The sequence below is a fragment of the Bombina bombina genome, chromosome 4 (assembly GCF_027579735.1).
Source record: "Bombina bombina isolate aBomBom1 chromosome 4, aBomBom1.pri, whole genome shotgun sequence".
Classification (NCBI taxonomy): Eukaryota; Metazoa; Chordata; class Amphibia; order Anura; family Bombinatoridae; genus Bombina; species Bombina bombina.
This window is the reverse complement of record NC_069502.1, coordinates 941,096,225-941,108,025: the sequence shown is the minus strand read 5'-3', so window position 1 is coordinate 941,108,025 and position 11,801 is coordinate 941,096,225. Positions and strand designations below refer to the sequence as shown.

The window sequence follows — 11,801 nt, the reverse complement described above, 5'->3', positions numbered from 1 at the left end:
GCTTATTTATATATATATATATATATATATATATATATATAAAAATGACGTCTCTTTAAATAAACTTTTATTTGCTAAATGTTTGTTTATAAAAAAAAAACAATGGCTTGATATTTTGTAATATAAATATAGTCCAGGGGAAAAAAACAATTCAATTGTTTTTGTATTTTTATTATACAAGGCTGTTGTTTTTTTTTTTTTGCAAGTCCATACAATTAAAGCATTCATGATAAATATGTTTTGATTGTGTTGAGAGAGAAAAAAACATTTCATTGATACTTTCTTACAATATCTTGGCATGAGTATTAGAAAGACGAATATAAATCCATGCATTCTTTAAAATTTAAATCTATTGCACATCGTTCAAAGCTGAGCTCCAAACATTTCTTTTTCAAACAAATTACAAGTTTTTGCTAATTTTGTCTGAAATTTGTTCATTTTTAGTTTAACTATCAAATAGATAGAGGGAACTAAAAATGAATTAATAAATATTGTATTTGTACATTAGTTTGCTTCGGTAATTAACTAAATTATTATTTTTAGTTAAAGGGACATTAAACCCAACATTTTTCTTTCATGATTCAGATAGAGCATGCAATTTTAAGGAACTTTCTAATTTACTCCTATTATCAATTTTTCTTCGTTCTTTTGCTATCTTTATTTAAAAAATAGGAATGTGATGCATAGGAGCCAGCCCATTTTTGGTTGAGAATCTGGGTTATACCTGCTTATTGGTGGGTAAATGTCGGCCTCCAATAAGAAAGCACTATCCATGGTGCTGAACCTAAAATGGGCTAGCTGCTTAGATTTACATTCCTGCTTTTAAAATAAAGATAGCAAGAGAACAAATAAAAATTGATAAACGGAGTAAATTAGAAAGTTGATTAAAATGGCATGCTCTATCTGAATCATAAAATAAAAAAAATAGGTTCAGTGTCCCTTTAATGAATACATTAAGGAAAAAGTTAAAAATGATTTGTTTTGCAAACATACAGTGCCCTCCACAAATAATGGCACCCTTGGTAAATATGAGCAAAGAAGGCTGTTAAAAAATTGTCTGTTTTAACATTTTGGTCTTTTGATTAAAAAAATACTCTGCTCTCATAAATAAACCATTGCAAACACAACACAGGTTTATCAAAAGAAAAAAAAAATATTTGTTAAATATGTGTGACATAATTATTGGCACCCCTATATATTTTAAGTATATTCCCATTGATATTTTACATTTTTTTTTTTTTTTAGTACACCTGGGTGATTAGGAACAGTAAATATTTAAACCACGGCTTCCTGTTTCACAGGGATATAAATATGAGGTAACACATAGGCCAAATACCATTAATCAAAAGGGTAACACCAAAAAATATAGCTGTGATGTGCGGCAAAAGGTTGTTGAGCTTCACAAAATGGGAAATGGCTATAAGAACATAGTAAAAGCATTGAAAATACCAATTTTTACCATCAGGGCAATAATTAAGAAGTTCTAGTCAACTGGAACATTTTATGAATCAACCTGGAAGAGGATGGTTCGAGTGGCCAAAATATCTCCAAGGATCACAGCTGGAGAATTGCAGAAGTTAGTTGCATCTTGGGGTCAGAAAGTCTCCAAAACTAAAATCCAACGTCGCCTATATCACCGAAGTTGTTTGGAAGGGTTTCAAGAAAAAAGCCTCTACTCTCGTCCAAAAACAAACTCAAGCGCTTTCAGTTTGCTAGACACTACTGGAACTGGGTTTGGCACACACAGAGAGGTAGGCATATTGGAAAGTACCTCATACCCACAGTTAAGTATGGTGGTGGCTCATTAATGTTTTGGGGCTGTTTTTCTGCCAGAGGACCTGGACATTTTGTTAGGACACATGGCATCATGGACTATCAAATATCAACCAATATTAAATGAACACTTGACTGCCTCTTCCAGAAAGCTTAAAATGGGGTGTGGCTGGTTCTTCCTGCAGGACAATAATCCAAAACATAAATCAAAATCACCACAAAATTAAGGTCCTGCCATGGCCATCCCTGACTTGAACCCCCATAGAAAACCTGTGGGGTGAACTGAAGAGGAGAGTCCACCAGCGTCAACCTTTGAAATGTGAAGGATCTGGAGAGATTCTGTATGGAGGAATGGTCTCGGATCCCTTGCCATGTATTCTCCAACCTCATCAGGCATTATAGGAGAAGTCTCAGAGCTGTTATCTTGGCAAAGGGAGGTAGCACAAAGTATTGACTAAAAGGATGCCAATAATTGTTCCACACATTTAATAAATATATTTTTTTTATTTATAAACTTGTGTTTGCAATTGTTTGATATCCATGAGAGCAGAATATTTTTGTGTATTTTGTGAACAAAAGGTTAAACAAATAATTTTTTCACAGCCTTCTTTGCTCATATTTACCAAGAGTGCCAATATTAGTGGAAGACACTGTAAGCAAAACCTATTTCTTCTATAAGGTACAACGAGTCCACGGATTCATCCTTTACTTGTGGGATATTATACTCCTGCTAACAGGAAGTGGCAAAGAGCACCACAGCAGAGCTGTCTATATAGCTCCTCCCTTAGCTCCGCCCCCAGTCATTCTCTTTGCCTACTCTAAGTACTAGGAAGGGTAAAGTGAATGAGGTGATAAAATAGTTTTTAATTTCTTCAAGCAAGAGTTTTTTGTTTTAAATGGTACCGGTGTGTACTATTTACTCTCAGGCAGCAGATGGATGAAGACTTCTGCCTGGAGGATGATAATCTTAGCATTTGTCACTAAGATCCAGTGCAGTTCCCACAGAGGCTGAGGGGTACAAGAAACTTCAGTGTGAGGAACGTTTTCATGCTATATAGCAGTGAGGTATGTTCAGTCATTTTTTCTGGAGAGACTGTGTATTTCAGAAAGGCTGACAGTATCCCCATAAGGGTAAGCAGTAATCCTATAGAAGCTATAGAAGGGCATTACTAACCTTGCATAAGGGGCTAATTAAAAAATGGTTGACACTGGTTTTTGAATGTTTGTGGGCAAACGTTTTATGAACTGGGAGTGATGTTAACGTTTTGTGGGCAATAAAGTGTTTTTTTGGCAACTTTATTGAGGGTACACTTGGCTTAATTTTTGGGTCTCAGAACCCACATGGCTAGTTTAAAACCGCTCTGGTGCGGTTCTTTGAGGCTGTAGAGATATCAAGTGAGATGGGCGGGGCCTATTTTCACACCTCAGATGCTCAGTTGTTTTCACTTAGCAAGCTCCAACTCCTGAGGGCCCTTGTGGAAGTTTTGTGCCAAATCGAAGCTTTAACCCCATTTTTTACTATCCCTGAGGGCAGGTAGGGGCCGAGTGTGTTTTTTCCGGATTTAGGCCTTATTTCAATCCGGTTTGCACAATAAAGGGTTAAATGTTTTATTTTCTTGTGGGGCAAACTTCACTACACAAATTGAGTCTGCTATAAAAAATGTGAAAAGTTTGGTGTATTTTAAAGTTTTGCAGAACGTGTATGCTTTTTTTCTCTTAAAGGCGCAGTACCGTTTTTTAAGATTTATTTTTTTCACTAAATAAAGTGTTTTCAAGCTTGTTTGTAGTCATTACTAGCCTGTTCAACATGTCTGACATTGAGGAAAGTCAATGTTCAATATGTTTAGAAGCCATTGTGGAACCCCCACTTAGAATGTGTCCCTCATGCACTGAAAGGTCAATAAATTGCAAAGAACATATTTTAGCTACTAAAAGTGTGTTGCAGGATGATTCTCAGTCAGAAGGAATCAGGTTATGCCATCTAATTCTCCCCAAGTGTCACAACCATTAATGCCCGCACAAGCGACGCCAAGTACTTCTAGTGCATCTAATTCTTTCACCTGCAAGATATGGCCGCAGTTATGAATACTACCCTCACAGAGGTTTTATCTAAGCTGCCTGGGTTGTAGGTGAAGCGCAGTAGGTCTGGTGTGAGAACAAATGCTGAGCCCTCTGACGCTTTATTAGCCATATCTGATGTACCCTCACAATGTTCTGAGTTGGGGGTGAGGGATTTGCTGTCTGAGGGAGAGATTTCTGATTCAGGAAAGATGTTCCCTCAGACAGACTCAGATATGACGGCTTTTAAATTTAAACTAGAACACCTCCGCTTGTTGCTCAGGGAGGTTTTAGCGGCTCTGGATGATTGTGACCCTATTGTAGTTCCAGAGAAATTGTGTAAAATGGACAGATTTCTAGAGGTTCCTGCCTACACTGATGTTTTTTCGGTCCCTAAGAGGATTTCGGACATTGTTACTAAGGAGTGGGATAGACCAGGTATTCCGTTCGCTCCCCCTCCTACTTTTAAGAAAATGTTTCCCATATCAGACACTATTGAGGACAGTTGTGCTTTCAAAGATCCTATGGATAAAAAATTAGAGGGTCTCCTAAAGAAAATATTTGTTCGTCAGGGTTTTCTTCTCCTATAGCGTGCATTGTTCCTGTAACTGCTGCAGCTGCTTTTTGGTTCGAGGCTCTGGAGGAGGCTCTTCAGGTTGAGACCCCATTAGATGATATTCTAGATAGAATTAGGGCTCTCAAGCTAGCTAATTCTTTCATTACAGATGCTACTTTTCAAATGGCTAAATTAGCGGCAAAGAATTCAGGTTTTGCCATTTTAGCGCATAGAGCGTTATGGCTTAAGTCCTGGTCTGCTGCTGTGTCACCAAAATCTAAGCTTTTAGCCATCCCTATCAAAGGTAAGACCCTATTCAGGCCTGAACTGAAAGAGATAATTTCAGACATCACTTGAGGGAAAGGCCATGGCCTTCCTCAGGATAAGACAAATAAGATGAGGACCAAACAAAATAATTTTCGCTCCTTTCGAAACTTCAAAGGTGGTCCCTCTACCTCTTCCCCTGCTGCAAAACAAGAGGGGAATTTTGCTCAATCCAAGTCAGTCTGGAGACCTAACCAGACTTGGAACAAAGGTAAACAGGCCAAGAAGCCCGCTGCTGCCCCCAAGACAGCATGAAGGGGTAGCCCCCGATCCGGGACCGGATCTAGTAGGGGGCAGACTTTCTCTCTTTGCTCAGGCTTGGGCAAGAGACGTTCAGGACTCCTGGGCTTTAGAAATTGTAACCCAGGGGTATCTTCTAGATTTCAAAGATTCTCCTCCAAGAGGGAGATTCCATCTTTCTCAATTGTCTGCAAACCAGACAAAAAGAGAGGCGTTCTTACGTGTAGAAGACCTATATACCATGGGAGTGATCCGCCCAGTTCCAGAAGCAGAACAGGGACAGGGGTTTTACTCCAATCTGTTTGTGGTTCCCAAAAAAGAGGGAACCTTCAGACCAATTTTAGATCTCAAGATCCTAAACAAATTCCTTAGAGTCCCATCCTTCAAGATGGAGACCATTCGGACTATTTTACCAATGATCCAGGAGGGTCAATATATGACCACCGTGGACTTAAAGGATGCGTATCTACACATCCCTATCCACAAAGATCATCACCAGTTCCTCAGGTTCGCCTTTCTGGACAAGCATTACCAGTTTGTGGCTCTTCCCTTCGGGTTGGCCACAGCTCCCAGAATTTTCACAAAGGTGCTAGGGTCCCTCTGGTGGTTCTAAGGCCGCAGGGCATAGCAGTGGCGCCTTATCTGGACGATATCTTAATTCAGGCGTCGACTCACCAACTAGCCAAGTCTCACACGGACATCGTGTTGGCTTTTCTAAGATCTCACGGGTGGAAGGTGAACGTAAAAAAGAGTTCACTTATCCCTCTCACAAGAGTTCCATTCCTGGGAACTCTGATAGATTCGGTGGACATGAAAAAATTTCTGACGGAGGTCAGGAAATCAAAGATTTTAACCACCTGCCGTGCTCTTCATTCCATTCCTCGGCCGTCAGTGGCTCAGTGTATGGAGGTAATCGGACTAATGGTAGCGGCAATGGACATAGTTCCGTTTGCTCGCTTGCATCTCAGACCACTGCAACTATGCATGCTCAAACAGTGGAATGGGGATTATGCAGATTTATCTCCTCGGATAAATCTGGATCAAGAGACCAGAGACTCTCTTCTTTGGTGGTTGTCACAGGATCATCTGTCCCAGGGAATGTGTTTCCGCAGGCCAGCGTGGGTCATAGTGACGACGGACGCCAGCCTATTGAGCTGGGGTGCAGTCTGGAATTCCCTGAAAGCACAGGGTTTGTGGACTCAGGAGGAGGCTCTCCTCCCGATAAATATTCTAGAACTGAGAGCGATATTCAACGTGCTTCAGGCGTGGCCTCAGCAAGATTCATAAGATTCCAGTCGGACAATATCACAACTGTAGCATAGATCAATCATCAGGGGGGAACAAAGAGTTCTCTAGCGATGATAGAGGTTACCAAAATAATTCGATAGGCAGAGACTCACTCTTGCCATCTATCAGCAATCTATAACCCAGGAGTGGAGAACTGGTAAGCGGATTTTCTAAGTCGTCAGACTTTTCATCCGGGGGAGTGGGAACTCCATCCGGAGGTGTTTGCACAATTGATTCAGCAATGGGGCACACCAGAATTGGATCTGATGGCGTCTCGTCAGAACGCCAAACTTCCTTGTTACAGGTCCAGGTCAAGGGATCCTCAGGCAGTACTGATAGATGCTTTAGCAGTACCCTGGTCGTTCAACCTGGCTTATATGTTTCCACCGTTTCCTCTCCTTCCTCGTTTGATTGCCAGAATCAAACAGGAGAGAGCTTCAGTGATTTTGATAGCACCTGCGTGGCCACGCAGGACTTTGTATGCAGACCTGGTGGACATGTCATCTCTTCCACCATGGACTCTGCCATTGAGACAGGACCTTCTGATTCAAGGTCCGTTCCAACATCCAAATCTAGTTTCTCTGCGGCTGACTGCTTGGAGATTGAACGCTTGATTTTATCCAAGCGGGGTTTCTCTGAGTCGGTCAGAGATACCTTGATTCAGGCTCGAAAGCCTGTCACTAGGAAAATTTATCATAAGATATGGTGTAAATATCTTTATTAGTGCGAATCCAAAGGCTACTCATGGAGTAAGATCAGGATTCCTAGGATTGGAGAAGGGGCTATCAGCTAGTTCCTTAAAGGGACAGATATCTACTTTATCAATTCTACTGCACAAGCATCTGGCAGATGTTCCAGACGTTCAGTCGTTCTGTCAGGCTTTAGTTAGAATTAAGCCTGTGTTTAAACCTGTTGCTCCGCCATGGAGTTTGAATTTAGTTCTTAAAGTTCTTCAAGGGGTTCCGTTGCATTCCACAGATATTAAGCTTCTATCTTGGAAAGTTCTGTTTTTAGTTGCTATCTCTTCGGCTCGAAGAGTTTCTGAACTATCTGCATTACAATGCGACTCGCCTTATCTTGTTTTCCATGCTGATAAGGTGGTTTTGCGTACCAAACCTGGATTCCTTCCTAAGGTTGTTACTAATAGGAATATCAATCAGGAAATTGTTGTTCCTTCTCTGTGTCCTAATTCTTCCTCTAAGAAGGAGCGTCTGTTGCACAATTTAGATGTGGTTTGTGCTTTAAAGTTTTACTTGCAAGCAACCAAAGATTTCCGTCAAACATCTTCTTGGTTTGTTGTCTATTCTGGAAAACGTAGAGGTCAAAAAGCTACGGCTACCTCTCTTTCTTTTTGGCTGAAAAGCATCATCCGTTTGGCATACGAGACTGCTGGACAACAGCCTCCTGAAAGGATTACAGCTCACTCTACTAGAGCGGTGGCTTCCACATGAGCTTTTAAAAATGATGCTTCTGTTGAACAGATTTGTAAGGCTGCGACTTGGTCTTCGCTTCATACCTTTTCCAAATTTGATACTTTTGCTTCTTCGGAGGCTATTTTTGGGAGAAAAGTTCTTCAAGCAGTGGTGCCTTCTGTTTAACCATCTGTCTTGTCCCTCCCGTTCATCCGTGTCCTGTAGCTTTGGTATTGTATCCCACAAGTAAAGGATAAATCCGTGGACTCGTCATACCTTATAGAAGAAAAGTAAATTTATGCTTACCTGATAAATTAATTTCTTCTATGGTACGACAAGTCCATGGCCATCCCTGTCATTTTAAGACAGATTATATTTTTTGATTTTAAACTTCAGTCACCTCTGCACCTTTTAGTTTCTCCTTTTTCTTCCTGTACCTTCGGTCAAATGACTGGGGGTGGAGCTAAGGGAGGAGCTATAATAGACAGCTCTGCTGTGGTGCTCTTTGCCACTTTCTGTTAGCAGGAGGATAATATCCCACAAGTAAAGGATGAATCCGTGGACTCGTCGTACCATAGAAGAAATTAATTTATCAGGTAAGCATAAATTTACTTTTTTTTGCACCTGTCTAGTCCTCTGTGGAATTACATTAATAAGATGTTTTTTTGTTTAAATCAGTTGACTACCTCTAATAGAATCATCTTCTTTCATATTAATCAAATCTAGATTAAAAAGAACACAGAAAAATTTCAGTCATAACGTGGTTTGCTTTCACTGCAAGCAAACATTGTTTGGCAGGTATGCATGAAACCCAATTGTTTTCTTTAAAGATTAAAATGAAGCATACCATTTTAAACAACTTTCCAGTTAACTTCTATTACAAAATGTATTTTATTCTCTTGGTATCGTTTGCTGAAGGAGCAGCAATGTACTAGCTGAAGACATCTGGTGAGCCACTGACAAGCGGCACATATGTGCAGCCACCAATCATCAGCTAGCTCCCAGTAGTGCATTGCTGCTAGTGAGCCTACCTAGTTATGCTTTTGAACAGAGCATACCAAGAGAATGACGCAAATTAGATAAGTGAATTGGTCAGTTGTTTAATTAGTATGTTCTATCTGACTTATGGGGGGAAAAATGTGTTTCATGCCCTTTAATATATTTTGATAACTTTGTGAGAGATTATTTAAATTATGTCAAAAAGCTTTGGGTCCATACAGTATACAAGCTCAAAAACAAATGTTATCATGGTGAACATTTACAATAAACCAGGGCTCGACAATCCAGGGTGCCACACATCTTTGAAACACTGTTTTCTTAGTGCAGGCAGTGAAGTGGTACTATATTTTCTAGGTGTACAGTAGAGGAAGTAATACTTTTGTTTTACCCCATGTAACTGACTGCAGAGTACAGCAAAAATTACAAATAAAATTAAAAATGCAGGTTAATCAAAGCTAAATGTATAGGAGGTATGATGAAAGCAGCAAACTAATATATCTCAATTGCTATTCCTTTATCCTATAATATAAAAGGCCAAGTGTGTTTGTCCGAAGATGTCATGCGGAGTAGCGACTGCCCAAGGACAAACACACCTGGCCTTCAACAGACTGACCTGGCATCTGGGGCCGACCGAACGTGATGGGTGGCAGGACCGGGCATGACGTGGGCGGGGCCGTGCGGACGTGAGAGAGAGAGCTCAAAAGGGGGGGATAGAGAGAGCAAAAAAGAGGAGAGAGACAGGGGAGAGAGCGCAAAAGGGGAAAAGAAAGAGAGAGAGCGAGCAAAAGAGGGGGAGAGGAAGAGAGTGCAAAAGAGAGGGGGGGGGGAGAGCAAGGGGTGGGACCGCTGTACTGCAAAAAATGGCCCGTGTGAATGGGCTTTAGGACTAGTTTTACATATATTTAAATGTATGGGTTACTAAATTTACCTTTCAGGTTTACTTTAAAAGAGATATATATTAGTTTGAATTATGAGACTCTAATTTAATGCTTTAACTTTTTATTTACTGAATTCCTGTAAGGAAAAGAGATCTGTTCTACATGATCAAAATATCATTGCAGTGCTTCTTTTGGTTAAAGCCATTCTCAGTATTATTTATGTACCACTGTTTGTCTCCTATGTAAATGTTGTACACAAAGTCTAGTTCATTCCAGATGTGCATCCTAATTGACAATATAAAGGCCAATATCAGTAAAGAAAAAGAAAAAAAGATTCTAACAGTCCATCTGAAGAGCACTGATCTACTGAGTAGTCACAAGTTTGACAATCATTGCAATAATACGGGAGCCCCGTGGGCAGTTGCATAAGTCCATTGTTGGATTCTTTATTTTATCCTGAAGGAGTTGATCAAGTTCACTCCGAAGCTCTTTCACCAGTTCTGCTACCTACAAGATTTGTAAAAAAAAATTAAAAAAAATCTAAATTAATTTTTTTTAAAAATATATAAATTTAAACTGACGTTCAAACATTTATGCATTTTTGTTCTTATCAAGTATTAACCTTAAATTGAAATGTCATTCAAAGAGATAGTGAGGTCAAAATTAAATTTACATGGAATAGGTAGAGCTTGCAATTTTAAACATATTTCAAATTTGATTTGTTCTTTTGGTATCCTTTGTTGAAGTGTATAGCTTGGTAAGCTCAGGAACAGCAATGCACTTCTGGGAACTAGCTGTTCATTGGTGGCTGTACTTACACACCTTTTGACTCAATGTGTTCAGCTAGCTCCCAGTAGCACATTGCTGTTCTGTAGCTGACGTTTTATCAAAGAATACCAAAAAACAAAGTTGAGAACTTGAGAAGTAAACTGGAAAGTAGTTAAAATTGCATACACTATCGGAATCATTTAAACTTTAATGTCCCTTTAAACTCTAGTAAAATAATTTACATTCTACAACTGTTAAAAGTAAGTTTTCCTAACAAGTGCATCAACTACCTGAGTTTTGCATTTATATAAGAAGTTTGTTGTAAAGGTAATAAAACCAGAATTGAGCTCAGGTAAAAACTCCTCCCAGAAGCCCAAAAAGTGACCCTGCCTGCTGACATCAAGTCACATATAGCTAAGTAAAACCAATTTGTAGAGAAGAAAAGGTGTCTGGCAACAACAATCACTCTGATAGGGACAGACTTACGTATAGGTTACAGGCTAGGTCCGTTCCCTTTCGTCCTTTCTGGGTTGAAGATTGGGGTCCCTTTTTTGATCCCCTGCTTGTCAGATCTGCCTGTAGCTGGGCTGGTCTGGTGTTGGGATCTGGGCTTAATACTCAGGTTTGAGGTTTGGTGAGCCTCTTTGAGGTTCGGTGCTTCCAAATGCTCAAGTTACGCAAGTACTTTGGTGGCTTTTGGAAAGCCGGTAATGTGTCCACTGCTCAGTGGATGTTTCGTAGTTGTAGGTGTGGTTGGTGCTCTGATCTGGTATAATGGTTAGAGCAACAGCTTAGGTATTTTATCAAATCTACTTCAGCTGATCTTACTTGCTCTGCAAGTCTTCTGTTTACAGAGTCATTCTGGTATGACTATTGCGTGTGCTTTATATAGGTGTTTCTATCTGGATTGGTTTCTGAATATCTTAATATTCTGAGTGCCTTGTGACTTGAGGACTTTGTCTTTAGTTGTTATTCAGGGTGCGTTGCACTGCAAGAGGAGAAGTTTTCTTCTCTGGTTTCGGTTCCTGGTACTAATCTTGTGGTTCCTGTACTCTTTGGGGTCTGGGTGTGCCTCCCCTTGTTCTCAGGACCAATTTTGGTCTCTGTGAGCTGGAGTTTATTCAATAATTTATTTGGAACTTGTACCCTATATTAGGGTTTTCCGGGTATCCTTGTTTGGTTTCTATGTGTTCTCTTCCTTGGAGAGTTTACAGTTGTTGATCCCTTTCTCTTGTAAGGGGGGGTATTGTGGGGAACCGTCTGCTGGAAGAAGGTGTCTCCCGGAGGCTTGTGGGCTCCATCAAGTCTATTTTCTGCAGCCTCTAGCAAAGGCTTGTGATCTTTTGTGGGTCAGTGTTTTTCAAAGTTTCTCGGCTTCGGACGAAGCAGGTTTTTTTTGCTGCGCAGGGATCAGGCCTGGTGCCCTCAGAATGGGCTGCCTTTTGTACCATCCTGTTTTTAGCATTCAGTGTCCTCTATAGCTTGGGTATTGTTTTCCCAAAAGTA

At 40.2% G+C, this 11,801-nt stretch overlaps 1 protein-coding gene across 1 annotated transcript in view; it reads right to left on the bottom strand.

Moving 5' to 3' along the window:
• Positions 1 to 150: 150 nt before the first annotated feature.
• The window catches only part of DHX57 (DExH-box helicase 57), a 170,851-nt gene continuing 159,200 nt past the window's right edge, over positions 151 to 11,801 (bottom strand). The window contains exon 24 of the mRNA XM_053711925.1: positions 151 to 10,034. Coding sequence (XP_053567900.1) covers positions 9,891 to 10,034 — 144 coding nt within the window. The 3' untranslated portion in view covers positions 151 to 9,890. The remainder of the gene's footprint in view (positions 10,035 to 11,801) is intronic.